Source organism: Thunnus albacares, chromosome 18 (genome assembly GCF_914725855.1).
Source record: "Thunnus albacares chromosome 18, fThuAlb1.1, whole genome shotgun sequence".
NCBI lineage: Eukaryota > Metazoa > Chordata > Actinopteri > Scombriformes > Scombridae > Thunnus > Thunnus albacares.
This window is the reverse complement of record NC_058123.1, coordinates 7247814-7268434: the sequence shown is the minus strand read 5'-3', so window position 1 is coordinate 7268434 and position 20621 is coordinate 7247814. Positions and strand designations below refer to the sequence as shown.

Below are 20621 nucleotides of genomic sequence, written 5' to 3'. Positions count from 1 at the left end.
GACTTTTGTAAACAAGTTCACCAAGCCTTGGTTTAAAAGTCACCAGTAAAACTTGTAAAAGTATTTCTCAGTTGAGGGTAGATGGCCTGCTTCTACACCTATAAAATTAGACATGGTGACAGATTTAATTTCTTCTTCAAACTGAAAAATATTTTCTGATATCAGAGAGGTTATAATGAATATCCACTATGTAAAATGTACTTCTAAGTGGCAACAGACAATCTCATATGGTACATCATATGAGCCCTGCTAGTATTGAACAGAGAGTAAACACTGCCATCTGCTGGACTAGACATGGAACTGACTTGAATGTGGATATCTGCCACATTTACAGTCTTTTTAGCATCAAATTCCCTCTTTGTGGTTCCTCAGACAGTGTTTCCCTGTTGAGCTGCGGTAGAAGTATAGTACCAAACTAATTTGGGTGGCTGAAGCTTCATATTAGCTTCAGATAAACTTTTAAATACATGTTTACACAGAGGGAGGACCGTGGATTTTGTCCTCCATCACTTACATTATGAAAGGATCTTCTAATGGTCAGTATGAACAGGAAGGAATGATTACAGCAAGAAAAACTATTTCAATGTTCATTTGAGAACCTGACTATTGTTTTAAGACAAGAAGAAGAGCTTGCACACATTTTTATCAAACTGTTTTTAATTGCATTGAAGGTTACAGAGCATCAGATTCATTTCCTATCAAAATAAGTAAATCACAACTTAAATATGAATTCAACAGTATTAGTGGCCTCCAAATGCGAAATCTTGACAGATGGTTCTCTTGGTTGCACAATCAACATATGAAAAAAAATGTATGGAGTTCATTATGTATCATTTTATAAATTATTTTTTATCCATAACTCAGTCAACTAATTTAAAATACAACGCCACTGAATTATCTTTTATCCCATTACTTGAGGGGATGTGAGTGGCCTGATGCCTTCTGATTATGTGCCCTTGACATGTTACTGATTCAGTGGATCCATTCACACAATTTTACAATTAATTCTCATATTTATACAGCTGTTTGGTCCCAATAACACATGTATATCCATTCATACTAATCAAACTCAATAGCTACTTTTCTCTTGGAACCCAAAATGTGGGAACGCAGAAACGTAATCACACGTACAACAGTGCCAAATTGGGACAGCTACGCTAAAAACGGCTAATTGTTTGATTCTTTGGTGTGATGTTACCAGGTTCATTTCTCACAGCCACTTGGATTACATTCAGTGTGGTTTTACGTGTATTTTAGAGAATGATTTTCAAGCTGAGGGATCGCAGAAGTTCGTGACAGCTGACGAGGCTCGGGGGATGGAGATGAGGTGTATACGAGGAAGGGGGTTCACAAGTCTATGATCGTTTTTTTCTGCTCTCGAAATTTCTGAAGTTGGCCGGTCTAATCTTCATCTCTGCAAATTCGATTGAATGTTCGTGGCCTTTCCAGTGGAACCAGTTGATCCCCTGTGGAAGAATAGAATACACATTACGGGGGGAAAGGCTGTAATAGTGAGACATTCAACACATCAGAGTAACGTTTCTCTGGAGGAGAAAGGAGTAATCTGATATTAAATGAAATATGTGCACAATGTACGTACCTTACTGTGACTGTCGTCACCATATTTCCCCATGAGGTTGACACGATGACAGTTTTTATACCAAAAGGCACCTTTGTAGGACAAGGCGCAGTTGGTGACAGCAATATCATTATCATTGTCATAGGTGGAGAATGGCCGACCCTGGTGGTAAGTCATGGAGTCACCTGGTGGAGATGAATTGATTAGAAAAACTGAGAAATGGGCTGATTATTGACTCAGTGCATCTCAATTAAAGACAGTCCTATTAGAGTAACTAAAACTGACCATATGGGCTTTTCTTACAAGAATAGTTTGACATTTTCGGAAAAAAAGTTCTACATTCTTGCCAAGAGTTAGATGAGAAGATTGACTCTGATGTCTGTGCATGAATTATGAAGCTACAGCCAGGAGCTTTTCTTAGATAAAAGACTGGAAACAGGTGGAAACAGCTAACAAAATCCAACTACCGGCACCTCTAACACCAATTAACATGTTATAACTGGTTTGTTTAATCTATCTGTCCTGGAGTCTCCACTGGTTGCCCGGCAACCTCACAGTGATGTCAAGACTCCAGGAAGTGACTGCGCTCGGCCAAGAAATAGTTTGGCACATAAACCCCCATAAACGTCACTTCACATTTATTTATAGAACACATTTAAAAAACAACAGATGTTGACCAAAGTGCTTAACAGAGAAATGTGAAGTAATTAAATAGATCAGTAACTGTAACAGACAAAATTTCAACAATGTCATCATTATATTCAAAATTAACAAACTCAAAGGCGTCATTAGCTTGGATTTTAAAGTGCAGACAGATGGTGAAGATCTGACAGTTATACAAGTGTGGTTATATAGTTATATAAGTGTGTTAGTGAGCTTTAGAGATGTTGCTAGACAGACTTTTTACATTTAGGACAGAACTAGTCCAACTGTTTCCACCTGTTTCCAGTCATTATGCTAAGCTAAGCTACCCGGCTGCTGTCTGTAGCTTCATATTTAGCACACAGACATGAGTGGTATCAATCTACTTACTTAACTCTCATCAAGACAGTCAAAGTGGCAAACTTTTCCTTTTAAAGTGATGCCTACCTGCTGTTCCACTGTATGCTCCTATGGAGATTTTATAGCGTGTTCTTGGCTCTGCAATCGTGAACTTGTCATACTGAGCAAAGGCTGATTCCCCGCTGTCCCTCATGTCCACTCGCAGCTCATAATGGCCAGAAGCAGTGATCTTATGGAGGTTGGAGAGACCTATAAACCAGGATTAATATGTGTTACTTGGGAGGTGACTGATAGAGGGAGAGAAAAAGTCAAAGTGAACGAGGCTCGTGGATGAGTGATCTTACCCAGCCAGAACTCATCATTCATGTTACCGAAGCCAGCGGTGTAGTTCTTCCAGTTCCTAAAGAAATCCAGCTTTCCATTCTGGCGTCTCAGGAGAACCTGAGGAGTACTGGCTTTCATGAGTGTTTCATATCATAACACCTTCACAATTATCATAACATGCAACACGGAGGTCATTATGGTGCTGTCTATCATTAGAAAAACAAGCATTACATAATTTGCATGATAATATCCTGTCTAATGTGATTTATGGTTTTAAAACTGTCTTTAATTGGATTCCAGCAGGTTGATTTCCTCACCATCCATCCTCCGCTGTCTGTTGTCATGTCACAGTAAACCTGGATTGGTTGACTCTCCTCTCCACCCACATAGATGGTGTACAGACCAGAAGTCGTCTCTCCGTTCAGTAAAATCTGAGCACAGTCCTTGGGGTATCTGTACAGCTGTCCAACTAAACGCACACATTAAAAAGATATCATCTTAGAGACCATCATCTTTGAGACACATTTACTTTATCTTCATCTCTGTTATATTAAAAAAAAATGCATGAGACGGCATACAGTATCGTGTCAGAGTTAGGACCTCGGAAAGTAGCTTTTAAAAAAGGAAAGGGAAAAAGAAAGGGAAAAAAATGAACGGTTTTCCCATCGAGAGCAGCTCAGACAGAATGAAAAACAAGCACAGGTGATCTGACTGGAATATCAGATTAACTGAAAGGAATTTACGTAAGAAGAAGTGCATCTGGACTGTTGCGTAACCTAAATCACCAGATCCTTTACTGCTGAGAAAGAACCAGTAAATCTAACTACATTACGTTGGCTGAAGGTGTGTGTAGGTGTGATCGTCCTTACTGGTAGTGAAGACGGTGGTAATGTGACGACTCCTCTGGGTTCCAGCGATGGCCTGCAGTTTGACGCTGTACTCTGTAGAACCAGTTAGCTGAACCATGCTATAAGAGGAGGCTGTCGGGCTTAGAACCACCTCCTGAAACCACACACACACACACATAAATACAAAACATTAAAAACATTAACCATGAAATGTTCAAACTCTTGAACTACTGCTAACCATTTTCCAAGAAATACCATTCATTTTTATAGCTGCTGGTTTAGTCAATTTATGTTGACCAAAGTGCTTTACAGAGACTGAGAATTACAATTACATCAAACAAAAACAGACATAATTATGAGGATTCAAAAGTGGAAAAAGGTGGAACAACATCAAAACCACCTTTTTCAACTTTTAAACTGATGTATTTTTGAGGTTGAGCACCCAGCTGGAACACACACATGCTGCCCTTTTTTGGATAATTGTGAGGATCAAGGAGAAAATTAATAAAATAAAAATAAAATAGTTAAAATTTGGATAAAATCCCAAAAGTACAACAGTATCGCACAGAGAACAAATTAAGAATTGTGAAAAAAAAAAAAAGATAAAAACAGAGTGTCTTTGTGATGATAAAAGTCTGAAGAAAACAGATGGGTCTTACATTCAATTCAATACACTCTGGTGTGAAAAACAACTGGAAGAGGCTTGAAGCATGCCTGAGATTAGTAACCCATCACATGATTATTTTAATATCCATTAATAATTTGTTTTTTTGTCTGATATAAATTATCAGTTAACAGTTTATGCCCAAAAGTGCTGTATTCTGTCAGAAAATCAAACCTAGAAGATAAATTATAACAACAAATGGACCATATGCAAGAAAAATAATGTTAACTTAGTAGTTTTTTCCTTTTTTAAATGACTTCCAGGGCCTTGGATGTTTCCTTGAATGCACCATTGAGTATGTTTCAAATCGATTTTCCTTCCACGTTGTTGTAAACTGAAAGCAGCAGTGACTGCCTAGAAGTTAGGAAGTCAATCCAAAGTTTTTTTAGTATGATTTGGAAAATGGTTTTCAGTAATGTTGAGTTTACACAATCTGTTAAACCACGCAAAACCACCACTGCTTTGTCTGAGCTGTGAAACTTCACAACGTCCAATAATTGAACTGATGAGTGGATGTACGCACCCTGATTGTACCATCAGCAGAGGAGAAGGTGAGCGTGTAACCAGTGACAGCAGCCTGCGGAGGTTTCCATGTGAGAGTCGCACTGTCGGTTTGAATGTTAGTAGCTGTCAGATCACGAGGAGGGTCCACATCTGGAAATACAGCACCACAATCATTAAATGTTGTGTAACTAGAATAACATTTAGCTTTGAGTCATTTTCTTGACAGGTAGTCTTTCTAGACCTACCGGTGGTGAATTCAGTAACAGCAGAAGCACTCTTCTGGGCTTCTTTCATCGCATGCACTCCGACTGTGTAATGAGTTCCTGGAACCAGGGAGCCCATCTCAAACTCCACCGTGTTCCCAGAAACATGCTCCACCACTGAGGACACTGTAAGGCAGGGCACACACACACATCGATTGATCAAAGTCATACAAACCTCATTAGTTTATTAAATAAGCAATGCAACCAGTAGAAATATCACTTCTACAGATTGACTAATTTTAACTATATATATCCTTTATTTAACCAGGTAAAAGTCTCATTGAGATTAACTAAACACAAACAATACAGCCAAACAAATACAAATCTGACACACTACAAACGAGTGAACACAATATCCAGTTAATACGCAATACAAGGACAAAAATCCAGTTATGATACATAAACACTTTGCTACTTTTCTAAAACAATTTTAGTGAACACTTAGGAGAAATCACATTGACCTATAGTACTATTTTCTCTTAAAAATTCTGCTTTTGTTAAGTGGTTATGGAGATAAACATGACCTTAAATAGTAAAAATAACAGAACAGAAAAAACAGACTCACCTGTATCAGCACTGTAAGTAATCACGTAGCCATCAACAGTGGCTACAGAGGGTTGCCACAGCAACAGAGCAGAGATGTCGGTGACATTAACTGCAGTCAGACCCTGAGGTCTGTCCAAAGCTGGAGGGCACAAACATGAACAGTCTCAAGAGAAATGTCTTCAATTTAATATGAACTGACTCCATTGTCACTCAGAGTCAGGAAGAGTGACACTGAAGTTATGAGTGATGGACAAGAAGGGAAGAGAGCCAACCTGTGGTTACAGTGTCTGTGCTGGGATCACTTTCCTCCAGACCCTTCACAGCGCTGACAGTCACCTGATACAACTTGCCAGGGATCATATTGGGCAGCAAAGCCTCTAACACGTCGCCATCCACAGTCACCATCATTGGGGTTCCTGTGGGGGAGAGAAAAGAAAATAACAACACCACAAACTGAACATCTAACTTCATTAACAACACTTCATGCATTGTTGTATTTGAAGTCTCCAGTAATAATATATGCAGAATTTTCTACACACCCCATATTGGCATACATTAGTTGACAAGACTTTGTGTTAGCATGCTAACATGCTGATGTTTAGCCAGTAAAATGTTTACCATGTTAACCATCTTATTTTAGCATATCAGCATGCTAATATTGGCTAATTAGCAATAAACACACGGTAACACCAAGACTGATGGGAACGTCATTGGTTTTGCAGATATTTGGTCATAAACCAAAGTATAAATTTTGGCCTGATGATCGCACTAGAGGAAAAGTTAGTTAGAGGATCACTAAAGTAATAATTCATCTTGAGATGGACATGAATGTCTGTACATAGTGCTACAGCAATCTACCTAATCATTGTTGAGACATTTCACTAAAAACAAAAAAGGTCAACGTCATGGTGGTCAGCTTAGAGTTTCTCTTAAGAGCACAGCTAAAATTTGTTAAACTTAACAATAATTTAAATATCTACAAAGTTACAAACTAAACTCTCTAACTAAAATCAAATCTAAATCCATCTTGGAAATAAATGTAAACTGGCAGTGAATTGTAACTCTGATTGACCTCTTACCTCCTTCGAACGGCACATAGGTGATGCGGTAGTTATCCACTGCAGAGCTCGACAGGGACCAGTGAACTATGGCTGAGGATTCAGTCACTTCAGAGAAGTGCAGTCCTTTTGGAGTTGACAGGCCTAGCAAAGTGCAAATGGATATGCGCAGACATGAAAGCAGAAAAAAAAGGTGACTCAAAGTGAAGAAAATATGTCCAAAAACCTCCGGAATGACCATTTTCCTTAACAGACAGACATGGAGTTAAGCCTTAAACCAGAGGAATAAAGATGATTAGTGGGACTGTAGGTCCAGTTCTCTGACAGCAGACGTCACACCCAAAACTTAAAAGGTTTAGTAGTTAGTATAAAACTAAACACTTTGCAGTGTTGTTCATATACCTGTCTGAGCAACCCCAGTAATAGGTTGGGAGCGTCGGTCCAATGTGACACCATAAAGCTCGATTTCATACTCAGTGCCACCCATGAGTCCAGTTAAAACCTTGGTTCGCTCATCACCGCGGATGCTGTACTCCCGAGGATGGGCTAATCTTTTGCTGTCTCTTATTTTGATCACAAATCTGTCAAACATGTCTTCATCAGACGTCCACGACAGACGGAAACTGTCAGTTGTGATGTCGGAGACAAAAAGATGCTCCACCTCCGGCTCAGCCTCTGGTTAGAAAGGAAACATAACGTTGCAGTAGGTTTTGTTGTTTTCCCAGAAATATTCACCAACTTCTGAGAGACGACCATAGGCATCAGTTTGGAAGTCAGCAAATCAGGCAAGAAGGTTTCCAGGTGGCAGACAGGGTGAAGGCCTTTTTGTCCACCACCTCTGACCAACCATGCTCCGTTAGTGTAAATCAGTCGGGTAGTTGAGTGAATTAAAAAGACAAGATGCTTTTTGTAGATGTTTATTTATGTCAGTTAACAGGTTGACATTCCTTAAAAGGCTCTAACGGATCTGTTCGGTTGGTTGAGACGAGGTCCCCATGCGTCCGTCAAGGCGATGCATTCAGTGCATTCAAAGATAATGAAACAAAAGAGATTAGAAGTTAAATCAACTGACATTTCATGCTCAGAATGTCTGTTGATTTATCAGTGTTTTCCCACTTCTGATTTTGTTTTATTCGGTTGTTTGTATCCGTCCGCTGGAGCTTTTTTAGCCTCATTTATGAACCAACAAGGAAAGGAAAGCAGCATGGTAAAAGTCAGTTTAAAAGATATCTATAGACATGATACGATAATCATATTATGTCCACCGACATCTGCATATCGCCAATCAGAAATCTGAAGGAAAACACACTTTAAAATATGAAAACAAACATATATGCTTGCTCATATTTTGGATCTAAGAAGAAACAGATGGGAGCTCCACATTCCTCTTCCCCCCAGTGATGAAGCTGCATACCAAGACAATAGACTGGATGCTTAAAACAAAGGAAAAGTGAGATCATTCTGGAAAAAAGTTATGTTATAAATTGAGGTTAGGGTTAGGTAACAGTACACACCTGAGGTCTCACCATCAAAACATGGCATTAACCAAAATGTATTAACACTAAAGCTAACCTTGTGAAAGCTATAAAGCATAAATATCAAGTAAGTGTGTCATTTATAGGCCTGCCAGGTTGTGATGGTGAAACTTCAGCGTTGGATCATAAAGTTTAATGATCACATATATACACAGTAGTTGCAACAAAATGAGGAATTGCCCTTTTTAGTAAGACGAGGGGCCTTGTAAGTGTACTGTAAGTGGTACCTGTCACAGCCACTGTAGTCAGAGGCCGAGAGAGAAGCCCTGACTCTGACACCCCGGTCAGCCTGACCTCATAGCCTATGCCGGTGATGAGGCCCCAGATGTCCAGGTGACTTTCGTTTCCTGCCACAGTGAACTCCTGAGGCTCCAGCAGCCAGCCGGAGTCTGTCACCACTATGTGAAAGTGTCTGAAGCCACCGCTAGAGGGGGCTAATTCCTCCGGCTGCTGCAGTTGCTGCTGTTGCTTCACCTCCCACGACACACGGAAGCCGTAGGGGGTTATGTTGGAAATGGTCAAGTTTTCCACTTTAGGCAAAGGAGCTAGAGGGGAGTGAGTTTGATTTTTTTTTTTTTTTTTTATCCAGAGAGGGAACAGATGTGGGAGGGGGAACAATATTCCATTAGGAGGATAATGTGTGCAATGGTTGCAAAAGCAAATCATGAAAACTCCTCTCTTCCTGTGAGGTGTAGGTTTTAAAGAGGCAAGAAGAAATCATCAGATATCAGCTTAAAAATGGGAACTTCTAATCTGAATATCTCCAAAAATTTAAAGGCAAAACATTAAGGGCAAATTTGGCACACATCATATTGCTTCATGTGCTTCCATCACACAGACAGTACGGTAAAAGGGTATTTGGAAACTTGGATTTGGTTTTGGTGTTTGGAGCTAGAAACGGGTACAAAATAAAGGTGTTGAGAAGAAACTGGAAACCATCACATTGTGATAGGCTGAGACTTCTGGGAAATACACACAGAAGTTTTCCTATCTCCTAAAACTGTAACATCCTGTAGAAAAATATTATTCACAATCAATTTCAAGTGCCTTCAGCACTTTCTGAATAAAACTCAACACAACCAGTATCTAGAGACCATTACTGGTACTGCATCTGAAGGAATAGTTTCACATTTTAAGAAAAAACGCAAGAAATAGTCCGGCACATAACCACCTGTAAAACCACAGACTGTCATTTCTAAACAAAAAAGATGTAACATGTTTAATATTGAGCTTTAGACGCGCTGGCAGGTGGATTTTGTTACCAGAGCCAGGCTAGCTGTTTATGCTAAGGTAAGCTAACTGGACCCGGGCTTTACCTTTAAATTTAACCAACAGATGGGTAAGTGGTATCAATCTTCTCATCTAAGTCTCACCAAGAAAGCAGATAAGTGCAATTCCCCAAATGTCAAACTATTCCTTTAACGCACTTCTGCACCGGCTTTAGCTTTTAGTCCTCATTGCCACCGTATTTCCATGGATGCACGTCAGGTGGAATTTAAGTGGGAATTTTGTTTTTAAAATCAAAGTATAAACAAGGTCAGCTCATCATCATGAGATTAAGTTGCTTTCCAATTCATAATAGGTTAATAAATAGTGTTTGCTTGAATAACATCCTTGCCTTGAGTCTCATTAACTTAAACAGACAGCTAGCCAAATCTCGCTGCTTCAACGCCTTATTGAAACATTTTCAGAGTTGGCAAATCAAAACAGTTTTATGCACCAAAAACTGCTACCAGTTTGTGACTGTTGAATTACAAAAATGATGAATGATACATGTCAAATTTGCTCTTAATGAATTCCAGGCCTGAGACTTAACTGTTTCCATTTCCAACTGCAAGTGATAAGAGTTTAAGATATGAGTAAAATACGTAGTACCTGTGACGGCGTGGGCTAACACAGAGGGAGTTTGGCGCCCATGAGAAATACCATACAGTTCAATATCATAGCCTGTGGCATCCATCAGGTTAGAGATCGTAAAGTTACGGACTTCACCAGGCAGTCTGAACTCCAGCGTATCAGACTGCTGCTCAGGGTCGCTGACCCGGACAACAAAGCCATCAAAATGGCCCGACACTGTGCTCCAGGACAAGCTGAGGTTATGTGGGCTCACAGATGAAGCAGCTATGGGCCCCAACTGTGGGACATCCTCTGAATAAGAAAAAGAACACGGCTTTTCAGTTATGTTGTGCTGGGAACTGGTACTGTAAGTCACAATGTTGGTGGTTGGTACATGCAGTGTCAAGAAATGCATGTAATGTGATACCTGTTGTAGCTACAGCAAATAGCGGCTGTGTGTTCTGGCCACCAACGCTGGCGTACAGCTTTATGTTGTAGCTTGTGCTCGCTTTGAGCCCGGCCATGACTGTGGAGCGCACGTCTCCTGGCAGAGCGCGCCCCATTGCCTGCGAGGGCAAAGCAGACTCTCTGACTTCTACTATAAAGATATCAAAAGTGTTCTCTCCTGTCCGCCACGACAGAGAGAATCTGTCTGAGGTAATGTTAGAAACAACTAGCCTGGACAGATCAGGCTCTTTAGCTACAGGGGAGAGAAAAATATAGTATACATTCATTTATTGAAATAGAAAGCATGTATATGTCTGTTTTGAAAAAACCTGTGTATGCTTACAGGCCCAAGTCAACTATGAAGTGCAGATAATAAATGAATAATATTTAAAAGTTAAAAATAGATGACGCTAGAGGACGCTTGTAAGACTAATGATAAATACACATAAAATCAAAATACCTGTTGATGCAACAATACTGACAGCGCTTGTTCTGGATCCCTTGTATGTCCCATAGAGGTAGGCTATATAGTCAGTGCTGGGCCTGAGCCCTGTGACGTCATGGGACATTGCATTGTGGGATAAGTTAAATTCCTTTGGCTCCATCAGCCAATCAGAATCAATAATCTCCAGGATAAAACCATCAAACTCTCCTTCAGTGTCGTTCCAGAAGATTGAAAAGCTCTCTGACGTTAAGTTTGAGACATATAGTTTGCCAACCAATGGCTGATTCACTAAAGAAAGAAACCATTATTAGATTTTTTATCAAAACCATTTAGCAGGACACATATATCTAACAGATGTAAGTAATATATGATTGGTAGCTGCTTGGTTTGATGTAGCGTATAGAAGTATGTGTAGAGTTACTGGACACTCACCACCACCAACTTGCAATTTCTGATTTGTTGTCTGAGTAATAAAAGATTACGTACATGCACATGGAGAATCCTCCACCAAAATCAACTTAACAGCTTGAATTTTAAACCAACTGTGCCTATTGCTTTTCTTAAAGGGGACATATCATGCGCATTTCCAGGTCTCTATATTCTGGGGCTCCACTGGAATAACTTTGAATGATTCACATTTCAAGAAAACTCCTTATTTATCTTACACTGGCCCTTTACGCAGCCCCTCAGTTCAGCCTCTGTCTGAAACAGGCCGTTTTAGTTCCTGTCTCTTTAAGGCTCCCTCCAAATGAGCCCACTCTGTTCTGATTGGTCAGCTTCCAGTAGTATTGAATGTATAATTAACGGAGTACTGAAGCTATAAAAAAACAGATTTACAATCACATTTTCAATCCAAGGCTGCACAGATGAAACAACAAGGAAGAAAATCAACTGGTTCTCAATCTGTGGCTGTTACAGCAAGAGACACATGGAATGACCTTACCAACAAAGATTACGAAATGATCGGCCATTTGTGGACATGTGCGAAAGACACGGCGGTAAAGGTAATTTTGCAAACAAAGCAGTTACAGCAGTCTGAAACCCTGCCTTTTGTCTTACAGGGAGCATTTTTACATATGCTGTCACTAACCTCAAGTTTTTGACCTTTCATCACATTTAACGTAACAGAAACAGAAAGTCACAAAAAGCACGATATGTCCCCTTTAACAAAAAATATTAAGATGGACAAACATATAACGCCAAGGGGAATGACACATAAGCCTTCAGGGTAAATAGCTGAAGAAGACTGGCCTGCAGGTTTTACATGAATGAAGTGTTGATTTAAATGTGAAAATGTGGCTGAGGAAGAGAGATAACAGTCTCTTTCAGACATATAGCGTGCATTTGATCTGTTAATATTGCAGACAGAATAAATTCCGCAGAATATTGCACCAGAACAAATCAAAGCGGAATAAGAATGCCAAAGAGGAAGTTCACCTTGCAAAAACATGTTCTTACATGCATCGAGAAATACAGTCAGTTGCATGCAAACATGCAGCAGACAATTTAGGCATCATTCAGATGTAAAACAGTGGTGGCGTTATAGTTAACCTCAGATTAAATTACTAGCATTTTACCTTGATAAGGACAAGATGATTTAATCATTTGCCACCTAGCAGTTAAAAAGGAAATGAGGATATTTACTGCGACATTCTGTGACAAACTTTATCAGAATCGACAAAGCTAAACTATCTCTGTGTCATTCACACATACTGCGAGCGCTTACACATCCATGGGCAAATGATCCTTCAAGGTTAATCAATTGCACACTGAATGAGTGTTGATGGGATGAAATGAGATGGTCACGCTGTCACTGTGTGACGGGCGGGGGAGGGAGGATGAAAGTTATTGGTTTGCTTTTGCGATCATTGCAGCACATCAGCGTCAAACCTCACCACGATGCAGGGGATGGTAGAGGGAGGGGCTTCATGCATTTTGGTAACTGGGATGGAGGGAGCAGTTGGGGGTAAGGGTGAACATTTGCTTGGGCGTTTGCTTGGCTCACTGACGAGGCACAGGAGCCCATCACCCTGCGCTCTCTCAGCTAGACAGAAACAGTGGCTGGAGGGTAAAGGAGTGGTAGATGGGATGTTGGTTAAGATGAAGCAATACAGTACACTGTGGCCACCGAGTGTTGGACAGTGATGGAAAACAGAAATGAGGTTATTATGTGGTTCTCGTTTCATGCAGCGAGGTGTCGGCGCACCACTGTGAGTGGGACAACAAAGGGTCTAGTATGTGTCTGTGTATGCTGCAGATACCGACTGAAATAGAAAAGAGGTATAAAAAAAAAACAAGGGAAGAAAGACAGGAAAAGAGTTATACGACAGAACGCTGCCAGTAGCAGGTACCTGTGATGGCTTCAGTGTACAGGGGCTCAAGGAAGGAGCCCTGATACATCCCATACAGGCCAACCATGTAGCTGGTGTTGGGATTCAGCCCGGAGATGCCCAGGCTCAAAGCGTCTCCGGAAAGAGAGAGGTTCTGGCTCTCTGCGATATTCTCCAAGTTTGTTACCTCAATGACAAAGCTGTCAAATTCCCCACCCATGGGGATCCAGGACGCAGTGAAGCCGTCCCATGTATTGTCAGAGATGGTGAGGTTCACCACCATGGGCTTCAGCTCCTCTGGTAGATAGACAGATCAGAGTGGGGTCAACTGAATGGCAAGATGGATTACAAAAATTACTCTCACATAACTTTTCAAGGTACATTACTCATTTCAAAAAGTATGATGGAGTATTTCGGCCAAGGTTAGGGGGAAAAAAAAGATTTTGAGATTAAAGTTCAAATATTACACAGCATATAGTCAAACATTTACAAGAAAAAAGACAGAAGAAAAGAGAAAAGTTGTAATATTTTAAGAATTAGGTTGCAAATCTACTAAAAAAATGTTGCAATACTTCAAGAACAAAGTCATATTTCCACATTTTATCATATTCTTATTATAGTAAACAGGTGAGAGCAGTCTGTCAGCTTTTACATGTCAAATAAGTGATATGGATGATCTAATAGGTTTCAACAACAGCCATCTTGTTATCATAGACTTTAAGATGCTAAAATGAAATTAAACCTGTGAATCACATGACTAGATGTGTTTTGAAGCAGAGGCTGGAGCGCAGTGAAGACTTTAGTTTCCTCCAAACAGCTCAGCAAAAGTTCATGACATCAGAAAATGATTAAAGTTAAGACACAGCGAACGTTTAGGGTAGTGGATGTATCTATGCTGCGCTGTATCAGAGCTGGGGAAGTTAGCAAGACTTATATATTTCCAAAAACAACCACTAAGTCTTCATCCTTGAGGACTTTTCTCTTATAAACTGAAACAAAAAGTGGACAAATGCTTCCCTTTGCTTTTCAATGGGATCCATCCTGGACTGTGAGAGACTGAATCCCAGGTGCATAGCAGACAGGGCCTTGTGGAGCTGGAATGATTGGTCAATTAACTATTTTAATAATGATATTTTGATAATTAATTATTTAAGTCACTTTTCAAGTAAAAATGGCAAATATTTTTGGGTTCCAGCTTCTCCAATGGGAAGATTTGCTGCTTTTCCTTGACTTGCACTGTAGTAAACTGAGAACTTGAGCGTTTTGGAAAATGTCTTTTGCAAGTTAAACTAGTAAAAAACTATTGTTATGACAATGTTATGACTTAAATCTCAAAATATTTGTTAATACATAGTTATTCTTGTAAAGTTGTGATTATGATTATAAATATTATTTTAATCTTGAAATAACTGACTTTTTTATAAATAAAGGACTTTTTAAAAAATATTATTTTCTCATAAAATTATTAAAATGATATCTCAAAATATTATTTAGTATAGTTTATTCTCTAAATATTCAGACTTTTCAAAAAAAAAAATCACAACTAAATTCTCAGAATATTAACTTTTTCTCACAATATTCCAACTTTAATATCAAAATCTCAGATTTATTTGTGGCCCAAATACTCCATCATAAATAAGAGTCAGAGGTTAAGCAAAGGGAAATATGGGATGAAGGAAAAATATTATAAAATAAAACATCATCCATCTGTGGATAAAAATGTACAATGCAGCCAGCCTGAAATATCTAGACAATAAAAAATAAATGGATGTGATGAAGACAGGTTGTGATGAATGCCTACAAAAAGAAATATTTGCTCCATGTACCTGTAGTAGCAAAACCTCTGAGAGGTAAAGATCTCTCTCCTTCCACCAGCCCTTGTATTATAATATCATAGCGTGTCGAGGGGGACAAGCCCTCTATTTCAGCCTTCCTCATACTTCCTGGTACGGTGGTCACATGAGCTTGTATCAAAGCTGACGGAGCACTGAGCTCCACCAAAAAGCTATCAAACACCTCATCAGGCGCCGACCAAACCAGGCTTACGCTACTGGCGGTAACATTTGTGACTGTGAGGTCTCCCAATACATCCAGGGTTGAGCTTTCAGGCTCAGCCCCAGAGCTTGTCACATCAGTATCAGTAGAGGAAGGAGCCTCTGTGCTTAGAGGACGGAGGGGTTCTGGGGTTTGAACTGCTCCAATATCCGAAGCAGACTTTGGGGTTGTTGGGGCATCTTTGATGCTCAGCGAAAGTACATCTGGAGAGGTAGGCTTGGTTGCTACAGTGAATAAAAGCAAGTTTAAGAATGCATTTGTTACTGCCTCTGCTGATGACTGAAAAAGAACCTGTAAAGAAAAAACTGGGTTAAATAAAGAAACTGGGAAAATACGAGATAGAATTCAAATTAAACAACAATTCTGCTTATCCTGATACCTTATTCCCGTGAAGGTTTCATCATTGTCCCTTGTCTTTAAACTGGATTCATAATCTTTGTTTTGTCTTATATCATCAAGCATCAGAGACTTACTGACCATCTATGCGGAAAAGCAAAGGAATTAATGACACTTGAGTCGGTGCCATTAATCTTTGAAGGTTCTGAGTAGCCCACCAGAGTGGAAGTACACAGTTGTCTTCAAAATGGATGAAGCCATGCACAGCCATTTTCTTCCTTCTGTCCTACAAAACGTCTGTTGAGTCATTTGTCTGACATGCGACTGACGTATGCTGTCATTTTCTCCAACTGCTAGAGAATCATTTAACTGTGATGAATGGGATTGAAAACGATGAATGATGAGGATGGAATTAGTGGCTCAGGCTTTCAGAGAGCAAAATGGTTGCATTTAAAAATTCAAACGCAGGAAGAAATCGAGACAGACGGTGTTTTAAAGCCCATTGTACCTGAAGTTATTAATGGCTCTGAGAGGACGTTATTCTCATCAAAGCATTACTTGGGAACACTGTAGATTTCTTCCTGTATTTGAGCTTTGGGCAGCAACATTCTGCCACAGTAATGAAGCCGTGGCAGGGTGAAATGTGGGATGATAGTTTTTTTTAAAATAATAATTTCTGTTGTGTTTGTCATCATATTGCACCATGCCAAAAGGTATGTAGATGATGTTTAAAGTAAAAAACTTTGCTAAGAAGTCTCAATGAGTAAAATACCAGCATGCAAATCATATCTCTACTTCATTTCCACTGATGGGAGACAGTTTCTCTATTCAACAATCAGTCTATAAGAGAAACTTATACCTGTGACTGCAACAGCTTCAAGTAGCGCAGATCTCTGGCTACCGGTTATCCCATAAAGCTTTAACTGATATTCTGTCGATGCGTTCAGGCCCTGGATTCTAGAGCCAGTGGCATTTCCAGGAAGTCGGACCTCTCTCGCATCCTGCAAACGCTGAGTGTCTTTATATTCTACTGCAAAACTATCATAGACACCGTGACCCTTTAGTTCCCACGTGAGGTCAAATCCATCAGGTGTGGCGCCTGAGATAGTCAGCGTTCCCAGCTCATCGTCAGGCTCCGTCCCAGAGAAATGGGACTCGGAGGTGTCTAAATACGCAAAGCTAATGACATTGTCCTCTGAGCCTGCAGGAGTCGTTAGCTCACGGTCGTCTGAGTCAGATAAATAAAATGTGAAAGACGCTACAAGAAAAACAAAAAGGCACAAATCAAGACAGCATCATTTAGGTGTAAGGTGTATCTCATTTTCTTGGTGTTTCGTTAGCTGCAAAACCGTGAAACCTCTATACTATTAATTCTAAATATCAAGGTTTATTTTTGGTGTGCAGTCATTTTAATAATACCAACTAAATATTGACAGACTTACGATGAAGAATATCGTCAATGAACCCTAAAAAAAAGCAACTTTCCTTTTCATCTTTTAAAAAACTGTTAAAACAGTATATTTTTAAATGACAAATCCATTTTGATCGTCCTCTGAAAGCATCTGTTATCATTTATTCGAAGATCAAATCGTGGGAAAATTGCTCCCTACCAACCTGTGGATGTAGACACAGTGACAGGTGTGCTCCTCCTGTGACCCCTCTCTGCGGTCAAGCTGAGGCCGTAGTTCATTCCAGGAGTCAGGTTGCGTATGACATGGCTAGTCGCCGTGCCTGGGATCTCCACCTCGTCGACCTGGTTGTCTTTGGAGATGTACACCAGCCTGTAGCCGGTGACCTTGGCTCGAGGTTTCTGCCATCTCAGGGTGATGGAGGTCTCTGTGGACTCGACTTGCTCCAAATCTCTGGGAGGATCGAGGTCTAATAGAAGAATCATGCATCGGGTACAGTGTGTGAGAAACTGTGGTGGTAAATTTCACACTCTGTAATGTGTGTAATCACTTCTGTTACACACTTAATACAAATCATATATCACTTTCCTTCCCTTAGTTTTATTATATCGCCCCGATATGTGTCGACATAATCTGGTTGTCTGTGTATTTATGAAGGAGTGTGAAGTATGTTGTTTGGACAGCTGCTCAGGACTGTCTCTCACCAGTTGCTGCGTTTGTCGTAGCTGGGAGGCTCTCTCTCTCTTTCTTCACGGCAGTCACTCCGATCCCATACTCCGTCCCTGGCTTTAGCCCTGCAAGACAGAGAGATATAAGGAAAATTACCATTTCCTATTGAGAAATACAGAGCAGTCTGGAAGTCTGGAAGTCTGTACGTGATAAATAAATGACCCTCACCAGTGATAGTAGCTTTTGTGGTGTCTCCTGGTCCTCGTGGGAACACTTCCTCACCATGAGCGGCGCCGGAGATGGGGCTGTATTTCACTCGGTAGCTGCCAACATCAGCTTGACTGTTACTCCACTCAAGAGTGATGCTGCTGTCTGTCTGGGAAACAGCCTGCAGGTCCTTAGGGGCGTCCAGGGCTGCAGTACAGAAAATTATAATCATAACAGAGAAGGAAATGTTCTTCAGGCGCTTTTTTTAGTGAAGTATCTTGGTTAAAATACAAACCACAAACTTTGGATTTATAAACACACATTGAACTTTTGATTCACTACATTTGGCTCTTATTAGACATTGCAAAACAATACATATGTATAAAAACTATATATATATATAAAGTATATGCTTATCCCCAATTATCACAAAATGAATATATATAAAGTCTGTTCACATGATCACACGTGCTCTGCAATAGTTTGGCATTACTCTTTATACATTTTTTTTTATTGTCAACAAATTCCATGAAAAAAAATCCAAAACCAATGACGTGTTAGTACGTCTCTAATTCTTTCCGACTTCCCTATCCTGTCTGTGACCTGATATTCCTACTGAAGACATAAATCTTCAAAAATGGGTCACAAATTCTTTTTTTTTTTTAAAAAAGGTTCAGTTATTTACTAAAACAGCTGGGCAATAGACATTTAGTAAATGCTATTCAAACAGAAATAAAAAGTGCATATATTAAGGAGTATTGTCAGCAGGGGATTGATAAAAATGTGGTGCACTAATGAGTATTTGCAGCAGCAGGACAGTATGTGTGTGTGTGTTCATAGTAATGAAGGAATATGTCAAGCATTGATGTGTTTTTGATATTTTTTAGACAAAGCTCTATGGTACTAGTAGAATCATTCATTGATGATTTTGGTCTTTTCATGGGAAAAATATAGAACATCACCAGACTTATCCTTTAATCCTTTGAAATTTTGCAGTTCTTGCCATCACAAACCTACCTGTAGTGAACGTGGTGGTGACAGCTTTGCTGCTCATGTGTTTGCTCTTGGAGATGAGGGTCACTACGTACTCAGTGTCCGGCTTCAGACCGTCAATGCTGTACTGCTTGTCTGGGGAGGAAATATCCGCGCTGATTACATCTGTGGGGTCGGAGCTGGACCCATAAACCATGGTGACTTTGTCTATAGTAGCCACCGGCTCGGACCAGCTGACCAGAGCCGAGGAGTCCGTCACATCTTTCACCTCCACCTGACGGGGGCCGTCGATATCTGAGTGGGAGTTGAGATGAGGGAGGGAGGAGGCAAGGGTGAGTCATAGTTGAGCAAAGAAATTAGTTCAGCTCCTCTATCTAGTAAATGGTGATTAAATTACAGAGACAAATGGGCTGGAAATGACAAACAACTGGGAAAATTATTGACTGTCTTTACAAGCTGACACACATCCATCAGTACAGAGGAAACAACATCCAGCATCAGGATGAGGGATGTATGTAAAACTTGTTGGTCTATTTAAGACTAGTGTGTTGGGGGCAAAATTTTTGCAATAAAAGTAGTTTGCATTTGAAAAATTCTGTCTGTGGCAGATTTGCTCCAAAATTAATTATGTTTTAAGATGTATATTCACCAAGAAATCTGCAGGAGTCGATGTCTTCACAATAACAGTGTGGAAGTAAAACAAATATTAAGTAAATGAACAAGTAGGGCTGCAACTAATTGTCATTTTCAGTATCAATTATTCAATCTGTTTTGTAGAATCAATAAATAGTTTAGTCTATAAAATGTCAGAAAAGTGGCAAAATTTTCAGCAGCCCAATGTGACACTCAAAGATGTTCACTTTCATTAGACTTACATATAATAAGTAATGAAAAAGCAGCAAATTGTGATATTTAAGAATCTGCAACCAGTGATTTTTTTTAGAAATTTTTTCCTTGATAAATAACTTAAATGAATAATCAACTATAAAAATTGATGTTGTTTCTCGAGGTCTGAAAAGGTTCAGTTTACTATCATCAAAGACAAAGAAAACCAAACAATATTAACATTTTAGAAGCTGGAACCGGTGAGCTTTAGACATTTTTTGTTTAAAAAGGTATTGAAATGATAAATCTACTGTTTTTTCTTCAGCTATAAATCAGCGTATGTAGAAAATAAATGGTTTCTACTGTTGACAGACTTGAAATTCACCATAATCTATAAATTATCCAGGAAAATGTCAATCTAAGATCCAATACTGGCTAAGTCTTAGTCTGAGTCTAAGCAGGTGGGGGAGACCAAGATACTGTACATCTAAAAGGAAAAACATTCAAGCGGAGAAACAATATGAACCTTCCTGTCTTTGTACATACAACAGCCCACGTAAGACTCAACCTGGCTCTCTATCGCTTAAGAGAAAGCTTGGATCAACACAACAAGCATGAAATATAATCTGATTTGCTTTCACTCTGACGTTGTGTTTACAACCTAACAAATTTCCTGTGTTTGCATGTGGAGGAGATATCCTTTCTCAATGTTTCAGAGCTGTGCTAAAAGGACCTCTGGGGGTTGA

General features: G+C 39.7%; 1 protein-coding gene across 5 annotated transcripts in view; it reads right to left on the bottom strand.

Annotated features, from left to right (window-relative positions):
• Positions 1 to 651: 651 nt before the first annotated feature.
• tnca (tenascin Ca) overlaps positions 652 to 20621 on the bottom strand; it is a 33919-nt gene continuing 13949 nt past the window's right edge. The window contains exons 7-29 of one of the 5 annotated variants that reach the window (XM_044333739.1): positions 19075 to 19344; positions 18079 to 18264; positions 17886 to 17975; positions 17387 to 17650; positions 16632 to 17030; positions 15208 to 15660; positions 13403 to 13678; positions 11067 to 11339; positions 10587 to 10859; positions 10199 to 10471; positions 8551 to 8868; positions 7191 to 7463; positions 6810 to 6932; positions 6003 to 6146; positions 5750 to 5869; positions 5167 to 5310; positions 4941 to 5071; positions 3775 to 3907; positions 3223 to 3374; positions 2926 to 3022; positions 2669 to 2830; positions 1601 to 1764; positions 652 to 1466 (exon numbers count right to left, since the gene is read on the bottom strand). In XM_044333739.1, the coding sequence (XP_044189674.1) occupies positions 1356 to 1466; positions 1601 to 1764; positions 2669 to 2830; positions 2926 to 3022; positions 3223 to 3374; positions 3775 to 3907; positions 4941 to 5071; positions 5167 to 5310; positions 5750 to 5869; positions 6003 to 6146; positions 6810 to 6932; positions 7191 to 7463; positions 8551 to 8868; positions 10199 to 10471; positions 10587 to 10859; positions 11067 to 11339; positions 13403 to 13678; positions 15208 to 15660; positions 16632 to 17030; positions 17387 to 17650; positions 17886 to 17975; positions 18079 to 18264; positions 19075 to 19344 (4829 nt within the window). In that variant the 3' untranslated portion in view covers positions 652 to 1355. The remainder of the gene's footprint in view (positions 1467 to 1600; positions 1765 to 2668; positions 2831 to 2925; positions 3023 to 3222; positions 3375 to 3774; positions 3908 to 4940; positions 5072 to 5166; positions 5311 to 5749; positions 5870 to 6002; positions 6147 to 6809; positions 6933 to 7190; positions 7464 to 8550; positions 8869 to 10198; positions 10472 to 10586; positions 10860 to 11066; positions 11340 to 13402; positions 13679 to 15207; positions 15661 to 16631; positions 17031 to 17386; positions 17651 to 17885; positions 17976 to 18078; positions 18265 to 19074; positions 19345 to 20621) is intronic. The other 4 variants (XM_044333740.1, XM_044333741.1, XM_044333742.1 and 1 more) reach the window with 4 other exon arrangements.